Source organism: Callorhinus ursinus, unplaced genomic scaffold (assembly GCF_003265705.2).
Source record: "Callorhinus ursinus isolate GAN/ISIS: 27379988/994484 unplaced genomic scaffold, GSC_fseal_2.0 scaffold3, whole genome shotgun sequence".
In the NCBI taxonomy this organism is placed as follows: domain Eukaryota; kingdom Metazoa; phylum Chordata; class Mammalia; order Carnivora; family Otariidae; genus Callorhinus; species Callorhinus ursinus.
In genome coordinates, this window is record NW_027397065.1 from 92,904,384 (window position 1) to 92,923,318 (window position 18,935).

Genomic DNA, 18,935 nt, shown 5'->3' on the forward strand with positions numbered 1-18,935 from the left:
CGATCTCCGCGGGGCGAGGCGGGCGGCCAGCCAGGGCGGCGGCGGCGGCCACGCTCCGGCCCGGCCCGCTGCTGCCCTCGGCCCCGCGCCCCGGCCCCGCGCCGCCATGGGCAAGAAGCACAAGAAGCACAAGACCGAGTGGCGCTCGTCCTACGAGGGTGAGGCGGCGGGCGCGCTTTGTGACGCCGGGCGGGCGGGCGGGCGTTCGCGGCGGGCGGGGGTCCCGGGGCGGCCCCCGGGCCTCCGGGGGCCCCCAGCCGCGGCTCCAGGCGGGAGTGCAGGCCGCCCAGCACCCGGTTCGCCCCCCGCGTCCGCGAGGGAGGAGCCAGGCTCCTCTGTGGGCCCCCGTCGGCGAGCCCGGTGCCTGCGGGTTCCGGCGGCAGCTCCGCGGGACGGAGGCGGTGAGCACGGCCGGGAGCTTGGGCCCCGCTCCGCTCCTGCGCCCCGACGCTGCGCCTCCCCGAGCCTAGTGCGGCCGAAGCGGAGCGAACGGCCGGCCGCCCCGCCGGCTCCCCTTTGCTGCTTCTGCCGCCGCCGTCGCCTGGCCGATCCCGCCGCCTCCTGGGGCCTCGGCGATCTCCTGCTCACGCCTGCACAGGGGCCGCCCCGCCGCTGGGCCGTAGCTTGTGCCGCCACACGTGGCGAGCGCCCGGTGAAGCCTGCTGCTCTGCCCACAGATTACACGGACAAGCCCCTGGAGAAGCCCCTGAAGCTGGTCCTCAAGGTTGGAGGAAGCGAAGTGACCGAGCTCTCGGGGTCTGGGCACGACTCCAGTTACTACGATGACAGGTCAGACCACGAGCGCGAGCGACACAAAGAGAAAAAGAAGAAGAAGAAAAAGAAGTCGGAGAAGGAGAAGCACCTCGATGACGAAGAAAGAAGGAAAAGAAAGGTAAAGCTCGGTCGCGGTTGGCACGTGGTGGCCCCAAGCCCTCCGGAGGGCCGCCCGTAAGTGCTGCGGGGCCTCAGGAGAGGGTTGTTCTGTTGGTAGCAAAACACAAATCGGGAAGGCCCTTCGCTGTGTTTCTGGCTCTTCGTGCATCGTTTCTGACCCAGGCTGCGGGGTGGTCGTCGAAGGTGGGAGTCTGAAGCGAGAAGTGCTGCTGGAGGGGGCTTTTCTCTCTCAGCTTCGTGTTTCCCCTCAGTTACAGGAGATCTGTTTAAAACTGCTTGCCTTGCTCTCGCTGCCCTGACTCTGCCTCACAGGAGGAGAAGAAGCGGAAACGGGAAAAAGAGCATGGCGACACGGAGGGAGAGGCCGATGACTTTGATCCTGGGAAGAAGGTGGATGTGGAGCCGCCCCCTGATAGGCCCGTGCGCGCGTGCCGGACGCAGCCAGGCGAGTGGAGCGCTGTGGAGGCTTTCCTGGAGCTTCATGGCTCATCTCCGTGACCTCGTGGCTGGCGCTGGCGTGCCCATCAGCTCCCTGGGAGGAGCACGGGAGGGAGGGAATGCCGCTTTCCCAACAGGAAACGTAGCTGGGCCTGAGGTCTTGCTGTCCCCTCTGAGCTTCTAGAGCAGGGCTTGGCCAGCGACTTTTCCTGTGTTCTCCTCCTCTTGAAACTCCTGAGCTCATCGTGGATGGGAGGAAACTAGTACTCGGGTCAGTCACTGAGGCTGTCAGAAACCACGGGGGGTTTCTGTGCCAGCCTCAGCAAAGGAGAGGCTCCGAAACGCTTGGGAGTCTCTGATCTGTGTGCGGTCACTTCCCACAGGCTTTCACGTAGTCAGGAGGCACTGAGAGACGCAGTCTTGTCTCAGGCGTTTCTTTTCTGGACTTTGGGTTTGACTGCCTACAATTTGGGAGGGAGGAGGGGGTGTTGTATTGCAGGCGTTGTGGGGGTGCTGTGTTCCTGCAGTCCCCGTCCCCTGTGCAGGTTAGTGTCGTGGTAGACTCGGGGCCGCGAGGCACGGTGGGGCACAGAGAAGGTCAGGCGTGAAGTCTGCGGAGTTTGGACAGTCTCTGGTCACCATGAGCTTAGTCTGAACCCGCTGCTCACTCGAGGTCACATGTGCAGTGCTTCCCTCACCGAGTGCCTGAAGAGCTGCTCTTCACACCTGCCCTGGTCACTGTCTCTGTTGAGGACCCACTGGAGGTCTGCACTTCTGTTGTGCTTCAACCCTGGAACCAGCCATCACCCCAAGGAGCCCTGGTTCCTTTGCGCAGCATGGCATTCAGAGACCGGGGTCTGGGTGCTGGGTGTGGCCCTCAGTGGGTGGTGGCACGAGGATAGATCACACGCCTTCTCACAGCTGAGAGAACAAAAGCAACGCTGGCAAAAATCCACGTTTTCACACGGTGGGCCCAGAGACGCAGTTAACGGCAGCTCTCACAAGAACCCTGGCGCAGTGTGTATTTGAGTGCCTTTTTCACAGGTGAGGAACGGGCATGACCAGAGGTTTGGGACTCCCAAAATGATAATTGGTGAAGCTCCAGCTCTGCGTCCAAAGCCTCTGTCCTCTTCTTTGTAGTGTGTCTGGGGTGTACCGGGCCCGGTAGTGGCCTGGACGGTCATAGACTGATGAGTGACAGCTCCCTGTTGTTGTGCTAAGGGTTTTGGGGACTGATGCTGTGATCGAAGTCCTTTCCCACCCAGCTGAGCTGCTTGGGGGCCAGGCCTAGTCTGGTTTATTCTGGTACCCAGTTCTGATTGGAACCTAAGACACTGTGAAACACGAAATGGCTAACACACACTGTGGAGTTGGAGCTCTCCAAATACCAAAATCTCTCGACTCATCTTTATTTCTTTATTTTTTGACTCGTCAGCTGAGAACGAGAGCACGCCTATTCAGCAACTGTTAGAGCACTTCCTCCGCCAGCTCCAGAGGTAAACAGATTCTCAAGAGCTTGGACGCGTGGGGTGTCTTCCCTTGTGAGGTGTTCTTCTCCCAGCTCTGCCACCTGTGGAGCAGACCCTCGCCTAGTCTGGTGGGGGGTGGTCAGGCGTGCGCGGGAGCAGTGTGCAGGGAGAGCTCCGTCTGCCAAGCCCTTGCAGGCCGGTCAAGGCTGCCGTGGTGCAGACGTCATGGCTGGGACCGGGACGGCAGTTTGGGGATTTGTAGTCATCAAAACATCTACCGCAGTTCTAAAGAGCATAGGTTTTGTTTTTAAGATAGTAACTTAAAACTTGGTGAGTTGTATTACGTATTTATCATGAGGGGTTTTGTATCACTTGAAAACCTAGATTTATGGTTTTCCCAGTTTAAATAAAGATGTTTTTGTTTTCAGAAAAGATCCTCATGGATTTTTTGCTTTTCCCGTCACGGATGCAATTGCTCCTGGATACTCAATGATAATAAAACATCCCATGGATTTTGGCACAATGAAAGACAAGATTGTAGCCAATGAATACAAGTCTGTCACAGAATTTAAGGTAACCTGGTTTCAGTTCCTGAAATCCCTGCTATGAGGCTCTGTGTGTTTATGTCCAGTGAACACTTTGTCCACTTTAGCTTGTTCCCGGTTGCAGATTTCCATGGGCATTTGGGTGTTTGGATTGAGGTCACCCAAACACAGCATCGGGGGGAATGGGTTGGCCGAAATGTCCTCTGCATTTTTGTCTGGAAGCCCGACCATATGTTGCAAGCCATAGGAACACATTGGGTCATGCAGGAGTGTGTCGATTTGGTCTGGCTCCAGAGTGGGTATATCTAGAAATGCAGTTTTCCTAATTTTTAGTTTTATAGTAACTGGGAATTTAATTTTTTTGAATAATAAATTCTTAATAACACCTGAGTACATAGCTCTTAAATCCATTTCTTGCTACTACCTATGAGGTGGAAATTATATCTCGGCTTTGAAACCCAGGGGGGATCAAAATGAGTGCTTGACAGCTTTGGCAATCATGTCATTTATGAAAGGGCTTGCTTTCTTAGTTTTGGTTAAATTTGGAAGGCTTGGCTTTTTTACTTTCATTTCCCGGTGATGTGACAAGGTTTGCCGAGCTGCGGAAGCAGTGCCACGCGAAAGGGTATTGCATAGAGTGGGTGTTTCCTCCGGAGGGTCGGGCACTGCCCCAGGGCAGATGGCTAGTGGCAGCCTGCAAGTCCTTCACTTTCCTAACTTGGGTCCCAGTTTGGTCTGCTGCCCAGTGACCGTCCTGGATGTGAGCAGCATCCCCCTTTTCCTACGTTCTCAAGACTGGTACCTTGGGGCCACCGAAGGATGGGGGCTTCACGGCCTCAGGCCCAGCCCCGGGGACCTTGGCGTGGGGCCATGCTGGAGCTCGGGAAGGGCTGGGGTAGTTTGCACTGTGTTCCCTGGCTGGCTTTCGCTGTCCTTGTGCATCCTGATGGCTGACTCACCTGTGACAGGTGTGTGCCATATGTAATTTGTTTAGGGTGACAAAATACTGAGGTTTCCAATAGTTTATTTTTAATATAAGTTGTTCAGTAAGAGTTTCCTTGTGTTAGTGGAAGTGTTTGCTCTGATACTTGTAATTACCCATAGACAAAATTCTGAATTCTGTGGAAAAATCCCAGAGATAGAGGACACAGATGTGCCCTGGTCCCCGCTCGTCCCTTGGCTCTGATGAAAAGAACGTGGCTGTCGGCACTTGTTCCTGTTTATGTCTGAGCTTCTCCCAAAGCGGGAGAGCTGGAGACGGAAGAGAGGGCTGCCGTGTTCTTACAACATGCGTGTGTCACGCTCGGGAGGAGGTTTGGGGCTTGGCAGGCTTCTCACTGTGTGCAGGGAAAGACCAGTGAGTGAACAATTAGGAACATTTTTCTGAAGGTCTGAAAACTGTATGTTAAACTGAAGAGCCTAATCCAGTTGTTTCCCACTCACTTTTAGCCTCTTGATAGGAATCCCGTTTATGCTGTTGTCTTGGTCGTGTTTCAGATTGGATGGTACTATTTTTTTTTTCCCTTTTCAGGCAGATTTTAAGCTGATGTGTGATAATGCCATGACCTACAACAGACCAGACACTGTGTACTACAAGTTAGCCAAGAAGATCCTTCACGCAGGCTTTAAGATGATGAGCAAAGTAAGAAGCCCTTTGGCAGCGAGGAGCCACAGAAATGAGAATTCTCCTCTGTGTTTTTATGCCTAAACAGAACCTCACCCCAGTGAATGACATGCTTCCATCCATCCGTCACTGGCCGCGGTGTGGATCCCTCTGCTCTAGGGTAGACGTCCCAGGCCACCCTCCCCTCCAAGCTGGCGCTCTCGCGCGCTCTCTCTCTCTCTCTCTCTCTCTCTCTCTCTCTCTCTGCTCCTGCTCATGATCCAGCTGTAATGTCTCCTTAGGGTTGGTGGAAAGTTCTGGATCTGTTGATCTGAGCTTGGGTGTCTTGTCTCACTGGATTGCAGCCAGCCTGTGATTTGTTGTTTTACGTGGCTGCCCACTGAATCCAGATGGGACATCTTGGCCGTCCGGCGTGGCTTCCCAGATCTGTCCCATGAGCCAGGTTGCATGTGTCATGCATCTAGGACCAGTGCCTTGTGCCTGATCAGCCTATAGGTGAGGTGCAGCCCCTGTGCCCTCTGGCCTGTCCCCTCGGCCAGCCCCGGGTGCTCCCGGCCAGTTGGCTGCACCGTTGGTGCTGACTCCCACCACCACCTCCCACGGTAGCGCCGTGGGGATCAGCTGTTAGGCCAGGTGAGGCTGTGGCCACATCCCCATCCCACCCATCGTCATGGCACCCTGGCTGTGAGGCAGAGGTAAAGCCCTGCTGCTCTGTCCTTTTTGATTCTAGGAGCGGCTGTTAGCTTTGAAGCGCAGCATGTCGTTTATGCAGGACATGGATTTTTCTCAGCAGGCAGCTCTTCTGGGCAATGAAGATACAGCTGTCGAGGAACCTGTTCCTGAAGTGGTACCTGTACAAGTAGAAACTGCCAAGAAATCCAAAAGGCCGAGTAGAGAAGTCATCAGGTAAAGAGAAGTGCATTTGCCTATTGCGTGGGACACGCACCTCGGGAAGGCGGGTGAGGGGGCAGCCCCTGCTGGTGCCCACGGCCTTGGAGGAGCTCACAGATGGGCTGCTTGTGCAAGGTGGGGGGAGCACAGTCCCCAGGGGCTTGGGTCCACGCTCTAGCCTTAGGTGTTCCCAGGTGGCCAGCAAGCAACCTGGACCAGCCAGGACTTGTCCTGCAGGAGAGTCACTGTCACGCTGATGGACATAAGGTGCCAAAGGCGGGACAGCCCCTGCCACCACACACGGGCTCCGTCCTGGGTGTGTCACCGGAGCCCATCTGACCACCGCTGTTCCCACATGCGTGTCGTTTGTGAATAATTGTTGGCCCTTCACTCCCAAGAGGTTCCCTCCCATGCAGAACGCATGCTGATGGCCTGGCTTGGCTGTCCCCTGCTCAGGGGACATAACTGTGCTGTGTTGGGCAGGCTGCATGCATGGGAGTGGGGGCTTCTTTCTCATCGTACTCCCTGAGCCCCCAGCTCCTGCAGCCGTACACCCTGAACCAGAGCAAGGGCCTTTTTGTAGGCTTGGGGTCCCCAGGCAGGGTTTGCTCCCACAGCTCCTTAGAAGGGATCTACCTATTTGTTTCTAGACCCTTTCACAGGGGAGGCCACCTCCCTTGAGTGCTGCACCCAGTGACTCTTGACTGTTTAAGGAAGGAACTCCTTCACATGGGGCTTGTGGCCACCTGCTGGAGGCTTGGGATGCCCCTGGGGCCTCATGGCCTTGTGTTCATAGCTCATATTTGTTGCGGGTGCTTCAGCCCGCCATGGAGTCCTGCCCTTTTTCTAATGGTGCCTTGAATGACACTGGGTTTGTGAGCTTCCTGGCAGGTGGTAAGGTTCCCTTTGGGCAGCTCTTAGATGACTCACAGGTGAGGAACGTCTGGTGGCCGTTTGGGTTGCCCCCACTCTTGGTGGATGTGTTTTGTGTTGCTGTGGTTACAGCTAAAAGGGCAGGGTTAAGGTGTGCTTCCTGCTACCAGCCCCTGGTGACCTCGAGGCGTGTTAGGGGCTGGCCCTGGGGGAGGTAGGAGGGGCGTGTGCCCTGGCCTCCTGGTGACTTGTGCGCTGTTCCCGCTTCATAGCTGCATGTTTGAGCCAGAAGGAAATGCTTGCAGCCTGACGGACAGCACGGCGGAGGAGCATGTCCTGGCCTTGGTGGAGCATGCAGCTGACGAGGCTCGGGACAGGATCAGCCGGCTCCTCCCAGGGGGCAAGGTAGCGTCAGGAGGGCTGGGCAGGGCGGCACCTAGTTGATGCATTGGTCACCGCAGGGTCATGTTGGCTCCTGTCACCAGCCTCATCTCCTGGGTGGGAGGGGGCTTCCAGGGGCACCTTGAAGGCAGGACCCTCATGGAAGTGGTGTGTAGTTGTAGTGTGTGGACGCCCGTGGACAGGCTCACCCTTTGGTGGGATGTTGATCACTGTTGCTGGAGGCTGGGCCCCACCAGGCTTCTGCACTGCAGCTGGAACCTTGTCCCGGTGTGCTTGCGTCTCTGTACCCCTCTGCAGTGCCCCGGGGGTTCCATGTGACCCAGGCATGGCCCGTGGGAGCCGCCCCAGCAGCTGCTCATCCTCAGGAAGAGGCCCCACCATCCTTTGAGCACCTTGCCATAAGAATAGACCAGCATGTCCAGTAGAAACCGCGAGGGTCCTGTGTACAGTTTTAAGTCTGGTAACGAGAACAGAGGTGAAATTAATCCTGGTGCCTTTTACTTGACCTGGTGTATCCGGTCTTATGTCAGCATGTACTCTGTATAAAAAAACCTTTAGAACTGTCCATCCTTTTTTCCACGTGAAGGCTTTAAGATGCGTGTGGGGTGGTACGTAAATAATTTTGAATGATGGTGTTTTAGGTATGCTGGGTTATGTGAGATATTGAGGTCAACGTCTTTGTACATCTTTAAACCTTCCTGGTGAAAAGTTTGAAGTTTCCTGTGTAGCTCGTGGTGTTGTGCTGCTGGACCCACTGGTCTGCACACCTGTAGTGCTCCGGCCCTGGGGTCTCCAGGGAGCCCGGGCCCTGGGTGGCGCCCTCCTTGGGTGGGGCTCAGAAAGACCCAGTGCTGACCTGCGTGCACTCGAAGCGTGTTTCCACACCCAAACCCCCATTGCTCCCGGCACCATGCCTGCTCGGCTCCGTCTTCACTCAACCCTGTCTTTCGGGTGTTTGAATTCCACAGCGAGAAACCTGACTGCAGTTACTCGGTCAGTGGCAATGGATCCCCTGTCTTCGCTTCCCCTCCCCTCCCAGCCCTGCACTCAGGCTCCACAGGCTCCAGGGTGCAGGCCCGAAGGCCACCCTCCTCCCGTTCCCCACACCGACATGCAGGTGTCCCTCTTCCTGGACCTTTCTGGTGGCCTTCTGAAGAGGAGTGGTTTTGTTTGGTGGTTGGTCTTTAAGTGGAAGTGAGCCCCTTGTGGTTTAGAGATGGAGCCTCTAGGCCGTCCACAGACATGGCCCTTGGTGACCAGAGTCTTGTTCTAGCTCATCTGGCTCAGGTTCTGACGTCCTGTAAAATGGTTGTTTCTGGGTAAAGCCTCCTGTTTCAAAAGCTCTTTTAGAAGGGTCACAAGGAATCTGAGTTCTTCCAGTGCACACAGGTCTGAAATTAAGTTCGGAAAGGTATGAGAGGGGCCTCTGTAGCCTTTCCCACAGGGAAACCAAGAATCTCCTGGCTTTCTGGGATTCATCCCAGTTAGGTCATACCGGAAGGCCTCTATTTTGTTGGCATGTCCGTAGAAACTGCAACCACAGGATGCTAGTCAGGGGACGGGCATTCAGTTGTGCTTTCTTGCAGATGGGATATCTGAAGAAGAACGGGGACGGCAGCCTGCTCTACAGCGTGGTCAACACGGCCGAGCCAGACGCCGACGGTGCGTGTGGCCCCTTGCAGGGCTGGGCTTCTCTGAGGCCCACACACTGCTTTGTTAGTCTCTGCACTGGCAAGGATTTTAAAACTTCGTAACCTGTTTGAGATTGGCATTTCCCCTGCAGAGCGTGGCACCAGTAGGAAAGCATAGAGATGAGTCCCCGTCTGGTTTCATGCTCCTGTATATGTCCCCCTTGACAGGACCCGGGCGTGATAAATGGACAGAGGGCAGTCGTCCTGTGGGGCGGAGGTCCTGGTCAGACCACTTCTGCCCGACAGTCCCCAGCACAGGCAGCAGGACTGGAGCTGCACTCCCCCAGAGCTGTGGTTCTAGAAACCCTCACGGCCTGACTTCCTGGTACTGTCACAAAGGATTTACTCAGTTAGGGCTCCCTGTGAGAAACCAGAGTGCTCAGTCTCCCACTCACCATGCTCGAAAGAGGCCTAGACGTGAGCTTTAGAAGAAATACCCCATTTGATCGTTGTGTTAAGGAAGATCTTGGTGGAGACACAGATGCTGGATTTGTGCACCTGTGCAGTCTTTTCTGTGGGTTCTAAGAAGCATTTATGTACTTCTCCATCTCTTTGAAAAGTGCCTCGAAGGCTTCCCTTTGAGGAAAAGCAAAGCTCACTTGCACTTGTAATACATTCTATTCTCTCGCATGGAAAGGAAAATAAAATACTCTCCATTGTTCTCGCCCACCTGGGTGTGGGGCCACTCCCGCCGCCTGGGGCTCTTGGCAGTGTTCTTTAATGTGGACCTAGATAGGGACTTAGTGTTCTCTGACATATACCCCCTGTGGACCGTGGCTGACTTCTCTACTCTGGCTGAAATGAGTGATAACTCCTAGCTTAGAAAGAGAGAGTGAAGGTTTGAGAATTGTAGTGGCTTCTGTAAAGCTGATCTTAGCTGGTCTTTGTAGAGAGCCCCTGAGCCTCCCTAGGTGTCCAGGTGAGGCAGTGTGGGGGCTGGGAGCTCCCCAAGCCACCTGCTCACAGCCTGGTCCCTTTACAGAGGAGGAGACCCACCCCGTGGACCTGAGCTCGCTCTCCAGCAAGCTGCTCCCGGGCTTCACCACACTGGGCTTCAAAGACGAAAGAAGGGGCAAAGGTGAGTGAGGCGGCAGGTAGGGGCAGGGGGTCACAGCAGAGGTGTGGACCCTGAGTCCCCCCCCCCAAGATCTTCCTGGCTTACCTGTTTTTAGTACCGTAGTCACACGCTGGCTCTGAAATAGCAGTGACGTTCAGGTCATTTGAAGTGAGGGGAGCAAAAGTGAGCGGGCAAGCTCCTGCTGTCTGCTCTTACCAGTGGGTGGGTCTGAGCTCCGTGCTGATGCCGGGGAGGGTGCACGAAGGCGTCCAGAGAATGATGGCGGGCAGGGGTGGGCGCAGTGGGGGAGGGGAGGGGGCTGACTGCTGTGCGGGCTGCGCCTGTGCTTCTGCCTGACAGGCATTTGCGGCCGGCTTGCTGGTTTTGGGGTGTGTCCGGGCGAGCAGCAGTTTTGTTCCCAGGGGACATTTTCTGTTCACACTGGTCCTACTGGCATCAAGTGGGGAGAGGCCTAGAGGGCTCCCCCGCACCGTTCCTCTCGAGCCCTGACTCCGCATGGAGCTGCAGCGATGCCTCCTTCAGGGCACGGACCAGCTGAGTCCCTTGACCTGCCCTTGGCAGGCGCCTGCCCTCCCTGCAGGCTCTGTCCCCAGTGCCGTCTGGGGTGGGATGGGATATGCTGGCGCTCTGGCCCCTGCAGAACACACACACTTCTCTGCGGTCACGGCTCAGACGTAGCACGAGGTGCTGAGGCGTTTCTGCTGGCTAGGCCCCGAACGCTGCTACTCTTGGGGTGTGCTGAGGGGCGGCATTTGCATGCAGAAGAAAGCGCGTGACAGTGGGGGCTCGTGGGGGGGCCTGGTGGGGGTGCCCAGCCTGCAGAACGCCGGCACGCATCTCATGCCCTTGTGCTCCCCTCTCGTGCTCTCAGTGACGTTTCTCTCCAGCGCCACCACCGCGCTGTCAATGCACAACAATTCCGTATTTGGCGACTTGAAATCGGACGAAACGGAGCTGCTGTATTCTGCCTACGGAGACGAGACGGGTGTGCAGTGCGCGCTGAGGTGAGCAGGGTTGGCCTAGGCGCGTGCGGAAACGCGGACCGGCTTCTTGCCCGCTCTGCGGCGGGAACATCTCCCCGGCCCGCAGTGGGCGGCCTGCCTGTGCGTGTGTGGGGGCGACGGCCAGCGGCAGTGGGTCCGCACAGCAGAAATTTCCACGTTACTTCCCGTCAGCCGCAAGTGTGCCGCAGGTTGATGTCGAAGCTCTGGTAACTCAGCTGGTAGTGCGAGCAGGTGATGATCCAGGCTGTAGTGGGGAAAGGAATGTGTGTATGCGTAACCCGTGCTGTGCATGTTGAGTTCGTTTCGTGCCTGTATTGAAATGTGGCTTCGTGGCTCTAGTAGTCTGCTTGGGCCACCAAAACAGAGCACCGCAGGCCGGATGGCTGAAATAGTAGGCATTTATCTTCTGGTGGTCCTGGAGGCTGTTGGTCTGAGATCCAGGCGCAGGCGGGGCTGGTTTCTCCTGAGGCCTCTCCTTGGTTTGTAGACGCCGTGGTCTCCCTGGGTCCTCACGTGAGCGTCCTGTGTGCGCCTCTGTCCTGACCTCCACTTCCTTTAAAGACACCAGTCATAATGGATTAGGGCCCACCTTGAAGACTTTTTGTCCTAACTTAATCACGTCTTAAAGGCCCTGTCCCCAAATACAGTCCACATTCTGAGATCCTGGGGTTAAAGCTTCAGCGTAAGAATTATGGGCCACAGTCGAGTCCCTGACAGTGATTAAGATGTGGTCTTAAAACCATAGATGCAATACTGTGTTTTTGTAGAACTGTTTTTGTGTGTATTTTTTTGCTTTGTGTGCCAAGTAGAAGTGGGTTACTCTTACAGAAGTTTAGTAATTTTCCAGGAGGAAAGTAAAATTTTGCCAACCTCTAAGAAATGTTTTTTTTTTTCTACATTAGATCTTTGTTTAATTGGAAACCGAATACAGGGTATATTTAAAAATGAACAGTGAGAAATCAGTTAGTCCTCATTACAGTAAGTGAGTATGTAACCAGGTTTTTGTGAGACCAAAGAAGTAGATAAGTGGAAAACCAGGGAGGGAATTTGCTGTGGGCGAGGACAGTATCACAAGTGGTGACCCTCTCCTTTACCCCCCACTGCCCTGTCACAGCCCTCCGGGGTCAGCAGCCACCTTCAGTCCGGGTGGCCTTGTCCAGTGCCCGCTCCCGAAGCACATATGGACTCTGGGTGCCGGACAGCGAGGATCCCAGGCTCATGGGCAGCACATGGAGGCAGGCAGACAGCGCTCCTCCCTGGCGTCCCCATGTCACCTCCCCACGCGCTCTGTTCTGAGGCACTTCCAGACCACACCTTGAGTGTTCCGACTGCTCCCTGCCCCTTCGCACCTCAGTTTGGTGGTTTCTCCTAAAATGCTCCTGGTGCAGACTTGTGTGTTGTCACGGTTTCACTTCCAGACCAGCCCTCCTCACTCTGTGAAGGTCTGACATCTGGAAGCCCTTCTCAGCCTCTGCCCAGGCTTTGATGCTAGGACTTAGGCTTTTGGTCTCTGCCTCCTTTTTAAATATTTTGGTTTTATTTATCTATTTATTTATTTAGCATTCCTGTTATCCGAAAATCAAAATGACCCTCTAGGGCATATGCAGAGAGACGTGCTTCCGTGTTGATCTCTCCCCTCCCCATCGTGGAGCATCCTCCTCAATCTACTTATGTTTTTAAATCCAATAAAAAAAAAAAAAAGATAAAATTATCCTTCTTTTACAGAAGTTAGTGTAAGATATCTGGTTGACCCTTGAGCAACACGGCTTTCAATTGTGCAAGACCATTTACCTGCGGCTTTTTTTCTTTTCATTAAATGTAGTACAGTGTTGTAAACGTATTTTCTCTCTGATCATTTTCCTTGTAACGTGTATTTTTTTAGCTTGCTTTATTGTGAGAATATGGTGCATAATACATATAATTTACAAAATCTGTATTGATCAGTGTTTTCTGTCATCAGAAAGGCTTCTGGTCAACAGTAGACTGTTGGTTAAGTTTTGGGAGAGTCAGAAGTTAATATGCAGATTTTCAGCTGCGGGGTTCAGTGCCCCTAATCCCGTGTTGTTCAAGGGTCAACTGAATACATATAGACTGTCATTCACTTTTTTTAAAAATAATTTTCTCTTGAGATGTTTTTAATCTTTTTGGGTCACGGACCACTTTGAAGATCTGATGAGGACTCCTGATTCCCTCCCTAAAACTATATCTGGGAGGTTGGTGCGCCCAGTAAGACCCTCTCACAGGGGAACTTCTGAGGAGGTGGGCTGACAGGGCGGGCTCGTGAGATCAGGACCTCCGGCATTGGTGGGAGCATCTGGACGGCCGAAGCCTGGGCTGCGGTCTGGTCATGTGCTCTCGCGGCCCTTCCAGCCTGCAGGAGTTTGTGAAGGATGCTGGGAGCTACAGCAGGAAGATGGTGGATGACCTCCTGGACCAGATCACCGGCGGGGACCACTCACGACTGCTCTTCCAGCTGAGGCAGGTGGGTGCGCCGTGCGGGCCCTTGCTGGGCACCCCCGCCCTGGGCTCCGGCCACTGGAGGAGCCTGTCCAGACCGACGCCGTTCTTGCTGGCTGTTCTTCCCTTACTCTTTTTTTATTTTCCTTTTTTTTTTCTGTAAATGGTTAATACTCTTTCAGAGGAACATAAAAATAGTTCTCTCTATTGACCACATATCCACCATTTCTGGCACTCTTTATAACTTTTTTTTTTTAAGATTTTATTTATTTGACAGCACAAGTAGGCAGAGCGGCAGCGGAGGGAGAGGGAGAAGCAGGCTCCCCGCAGCGCAGGGAGCCAGACGCGGGGCTTGATCCAGGACCCCGGGGTCATGACCTGAGCCGAAGGCAGCCGCCCAACCGACTGAGCAGCCCAGGCGCCCCTCTTTATAACTTTTTATATACCGGAATTTCTTTCATCTACTGTTATTTTCCTTCATCCTGAAGAACCTTCTTTAATATTTCTTGTGGTATAGACTTGCTGACAGTGAATTTGCTCAGCCTTTTCTTTTTGTCTGAAAAACATTTTTATTTTACCTTTATTTTTGAAATTCATCTTTCCTGGGTCTGGAATTACAGACTGTTGTTTTCCTGTCTACTTTAAAAGATGCCTGACTGCATTGTTTCCGAAGTGTTTGTGGTCATCTTCATCTGTGTTTTCCACCTGTCACCTCTCGTCTGGTCACATCAAGGATTGGCAAATGTGGGCCCATGAGCTGCGAATGTTCTTTTACCTTTCTTAAAGGCTGTAAAAAAAAAAAGTGTGCTACAGACCTCACATGGCCCACAAAGTCTGAAGGATTTGCTCTTCGGTCCTTTGGAGAAAGGTTACTGAATGCTGCTCTAGATGCTTTTATTTTTTAATTTTTATTTTATTTTTTATTTTTTTAAGATTTTATTTATTTATTTGACAGAGAGACACAGCGAAAGAGGGAACACAAGCAGGGGGAGTGGGAGAGGGAGAGGCACACTTCCCGCTGAGCAGGGAGCCCCATGCAGGGCTCGATCCCAGGACCCTGGGACCATGACCCGAGCTGAAGGTGGACGCTCAACGACTGAGCCACCCAGGCGCCCCTGCTCTAGATGCTTTTATTTATTTATTTATTTATTTTAAAGATTTTTATTTATTTGAGAGAGGGAGAGAGAGCACATGGGGGGGGCAGGGTCAGAGGGAGAAGCAGACTCCCCACTGAGCAGGGAGCCCGATGCGGGACTCGATCCCGGGACTCCAGGATCATGACCTGAGCCGAAGGCAGTCGCTTAACCAACTGAGCCACCCAGGCGCCCTGTAGATGCTTTTAAATTTGAACCCTTGTAACTGGTTTTCAGTGGCTCGTTGTGTCTTGGTGTTCTTCATGTTTATTTCGCGTACCAGTTGTCGAGCTTCTTGGACATATCAGTTTATAGTTTTCATCAAATTTGGAAGATTTTTGTCCATTATTTCTTCAAATACCATTTCTGCCCACACCCCAGTTCTATCATTTTTCTAGGACCTTGACACAGGTGTTGGAGATCTGGACCTGTTCTGCATGCTGTTAATGCTCTGTTCCTTTTTAGTCTTTTTAGTCTTTTTTCCATCTTCGCATTTGGTTTCTGTTGCCGTGGCTCCAGTGGAGTGATCTGGTTTAGAGCCGCGTCTACATCTGCTGTTAATCCCATTCACTGAACTTCACTTCACGTGCTGTGTTCATCTGCCTTTCTTTCACGTTATATTCATGCTTTCCTTTAAATCTTTGCACCTATTTATAATATTTAGTACAGCTGCTTTTAAAGTCCTTATTCGCTAATTCTGTCATCTCTGTCACTTCTGGATTTGCCGCTCGGCAGGTTTTCCTCTGTTTATAGGCCACAATTTGCTGCTTTTTTGTTTGATTGGATCCTGGGTGTCACATTGTTGAGTCTCTTGTGCAGACCGTGCTGATACCGCAGCCAGTGGCCACAGGTGGCTGGTGGAGATTTTACTGTGGCTCGTCTGAATTTAGATATGATGAAATGTGAGCTACAAACCAGAATTTTAGAGACTAGTACAAAAAATGAAACGTAAAAATTTTTCATTGATTTATTTGGATCGTACGTTAAATGTTTTCAGTACATTAGGTTAAGTAAAATACATTAGTGCAGTTGCACGTTAACATTAATTTTCGTTGGCTACTAGAAAATTAAAGTTTGGTGTATGCCTACGTTATATTACTGCTGGGCAAGGCTGGTCTGGTTTACCGTGTTCCTTTAAAGAACATTGATGTTCCTTTAGGCAGAGTCCTTGTGAGTCACCTGGTTTCTTGGTGTTTGTTTTTAAGCTTTCTTAGGGCGGGTTTAGGAGGCCTTTATGTTGGGTGAGTTTGGCCCGGATACTAAGGAATGGCTCTTCTGGGGACTCCTGTGGTCGCCAAGTTTCAGTGAGGACTTAGCTCTGGCCGGGTGGAGTACAGATGTGTGTCCCCATACGTGCCTGGCCCCGCAGTGTCCCATCTGTTTGTGCACAGTTTAGTGTCAGCTGGGTGTGTTCCTCCCGGATTTGTGGAGCTCCTGCTGGGAGCTGTGTTTTCCTCTTCAGACTTTGCCCCACCAGCCGCCAGCCAGTGAACTCTCACTTTTCAAGGTGTGCTTGGCCACAGTGCTCCAGATGCTGTTTTCTGTACTGTGGTCTGAAAGTTTACTCCTGGGGGTGCCCCTGGGCACAGCGTCTGAGCTGTGACTTTATGTTGTGTGGTGCTTATAGCAGGACATTAAAGTAGTGGCGATATTTATTTTTCTACTCAAGTTTATAAAAATTGCAGCACGAGGGAATTTCCAAAACATTGTCACAAACAAAAGATCTCAGGTGCAGAAGTTTGTAAGCTGAATGATTGTTTTTAGGTACATGCACACAACGAGCTTATTTTGAAGGTGATGCTCCTGCCAGATTGTAGAACAGTTAGGTTTAGGCTGTGATCTCCACACGTGGCCACATGTACCTGGGGGTCCCTACAGAATGTGGTCACGTGGTAGTGGTCCCAGGTGACTTTGGGTCCCACGCAGGTTGTGGTCACACAGTAGTGGTTAAGTGTAAGCCTCTTGTAGGTATTGTGCAGCCTGAGGAGAAGGGTAGTGGCCCCGTAGCCCAGGCCATCTGAGGGCCCTGGTGCTTCTTCATCCAGTAGGTTAAACCACCAGGCCTGGTATTTTTCCCCCGTGTTACCCCTGAGACACAGGGTACAATGTTGGACTTTTACTTTGTGTTTTAAGCTGTCCAGCGCTGCAAGAACAGTTTGGGTGCTCTCCCACTTCCTCTCTATCCTGCCCAGGGTGCTCCCAGGGCGCTTGGCCCACTGGGGATCTTGGCTGGGGCTACGTGAGTTGGGCCCTCCCTGGGTCGAGTTGGCTGTCCGCTCAGTCTCTGCCATCTCCATGGAAGCAGGCAAGGCCCAACTCTGACTCACAATATGGTGTGAACGTCATGGGGACAACCCCAGCAATGGTGACTAAGCTGTTTTTAATTCATACTTGTGTACATGATGTCAATGAAATGTTCTATATAAAACTTTCGGAAAAACTGGCTTCTCACCTGTTTTGATTTGCAGAGGAGAAATGTTCCAGTGAAGCCTCCAGACGAAGTGAAGGTGAGTTGTACGGTCATGTAAGTAAAAACCCAATTATTAGCGTTCCTGTGGGGAACGGTCATGTTTAGCCTCTGATAACTGGGTGGCTGAGAAGAGGTGCGTGTGGTGTTTTATTGAGAAACATTAAGTGGTAGTCTCCTCCGCCGTGATTTTTAATGACTGGGGCGAGGGATGGAAAGCCACGGCACTTCTCCAGCCCACACACAGCAGCTGCAGAGCAGTGGCCACGCCGGGGGCTCTGTCTTCACAGGTGCCCGGGAGGGGAGGGCCTGCTGGGGCCTGTGGAGCAAGGAGCAAGCTTGGTTTCTGGTGCGATGGGTTCTTCCGGCCCTCCCAGGAGGTACTGTGTGCTGTCAGCCAGGTGCATGTGCACTGCGTACTTGTGAGTGAGGCCAGCTTGACAGATCCATGTCCTCAGGGCATCCCCAGCACCCAAAGTAGACTGCATATGAGGAAACTTCATCGTGGTCTGGCCTCAGTTTCCCCATTTTTCTTGTCCCTTGGGAGTAACTTGGAGCATGCATGTTGACAAGCTTTGAACACAGCCTCTGTGTTGGAGCAGAGGCACCAGGCCTCTGGGTGGGCTTGTGGGGGCCTGGGTCACAGGTGTTACCTGGCCTCGGTGGACAGAAGGCCCGCTCCGGAGGCACGTCAGGTGCCCATCAGGTGGGGCTCATCGAGTGACAGAATGGGGAGGGTGGCATGGGTGTCTCCCCTGAAGGGTGTGCCTTGGTGTGGCCAGATTTGAGATGCACGCAGGCTCTGCTCAGGGTCTCTTGGTTACGCAGTTGTGCCGTGGCATGGAGCACAAGTCCCACGTGGTGTCTGTGCTGTCGGCTGTCTTGAGCTGGCAGCCCAGCGCTCCCTCGGTCCTGCCGCCAGCGCCTGCACGCAGATAGCCCAGGGCAGCCCAGGGAGCTTTCAGAAGGGGCCTTCTGCAGTTCCAGGGGCACCAAGCCCCGGTTCCCCACCGTCCTCCTCAGGCCTGTGGTAGCAAGCAGCTATTGTGTGTCTTTCCCGTTGGCAGGCGGTGTGCGGCCTGGCATTGGCGAGGAGGCGCCGGCCTCTCCTCATCTCGCTTCGTTCCGTCGGTGCTTGCACCCCCCCATGGCATCTGTGGCAGTGTGCTGCCGGCACCACTTGGGGCTCCCAGACATTGCTGCAAATACAGCAGTCGTGTTTTTCTTTAGACTTAAATTTTAACACACTCAAAGGCACAGACTCTAACGACAGTGTTCTTTTCAGTGCTACCTTGGAGCGTAGATCTCCGTATTTAACAAGTACGCAGAACCGGCTGATGGGAAGGTGGGCACCAGAGTAGTTTCCTATAGGGGAGCCACAGGGCACTCTCAACCCCGGGATGCTTCTCGGGGTGTGTGGGGGACTGTGGCTCTGTGTGGTTTCTAGGGAAAGAAATTGTGAGCAAGCCAGCTTTTTACAAATTGTTCTTAGAGGCTCCACCTTGCCTCATGTTTTAGGGTCATCAGATAAACCTATGAAACCTTGAAAGCCATAGCTGTGGGATGATTGTCCCAGCCGTGTAAGGAACAAGGGCCTTGTGCTGGGCCCTGGGCAGGATAACAAACAGTGCCAAGCCTCAGTCTGTGGTTGCAGAGCAAGGTGGTAAGGCTGGGGTGGTTGTAAGACTATGGCAGCACTCACCACTGGTGTCTGGCTACTCCGTGCGCTGTAATGTGAGCTCTGCCTGGTGTGTTGATGGCCCAAAGTCATCACTGTAACAATTCGTCTTGAGAGAAGTTATTTATCAGAGTGTAGACAGAAGTGACTTTTATGAAAGTCGAAACAAGCAAATTCTTGGATCACCCCGAGACAGTCCAACAGAATGGGGTTCACACCCAGATGAGACAGCCCAGTGGGAGAGGGCTCACACCCAGGCCCAGACAGTCTGATGGGAGAGGCTCACACCCA

At 53.3% G+C, this 18,935-nt stretch overlaps 1 protein-coding gene across 3 annotated transcripts in view; it reads left to right on the top strand.

Moving 5' to 3' along the window:
• Positions 1 to 40: 40 nt before the first annotated feature.
• BRD9 (bromodomain containing 9) overlaps positions 41 to 18,935 on the top strand; it is a 24,149-nt gene continuing 5,254 nt past the window's right edge. The window contains exons 1-13 of one of the 3 annotated variants that reach the window (XM_025867498.2): positions 41 to 158; positions 678 to 892; positions 1,207 to 1,339; positions 2,768 to 2,828; positions 3,230 to 3,374; positions 4,878 to 4,988; positions 5,701 to 5,876; positions 7,007 to 7,139; positions 8,723 to 8,798; positions 9,810 to 9,905; positions 10,777 to 10,909; positions 13,280 to 13,391; positions 16,968 to 17,006. In XM_025867498.2, coding sequence (XP_025723283.1) covers positions 107 to 158; positions 678 to 892; positions 1,207 to 1,339; positions 2,768 to 2,828; positions 3,230 to 3,374; positions 4,878 to 4,988; positions 5,701 to 5,876; positions 7,007 to 7,139; positions 8,723 to 8,798; positions 9,810 to 9,905; positions 10,777 to 10,909; positions 13,280 to 13,391; positions 16,968 to 17,006 — 1,482 coding nt within the window. In that variant the 5' untranslated portion in view covers positions 41 to 106. The remainder of the gene's footprint in view (positions 159 to 677; positions 893 to 1,206; positions 1,340 to 2,767; positions 2,829 to 3,229; positions 3,375 to 4,877; positions 4,989 to 5,700; positions 5,877 to 7,006; positions 7,140 to 8,722; positions 8,799 to 9,809; positions 9,906 to 10,776; positions 10,910 to 13,279; positions 13,392 to 16,967; positions 17,007 to 18,935) is intronic. The other 2 variants (XM_025867499.2, XM_025867500.2) reach the window with 2 other exon arrangements.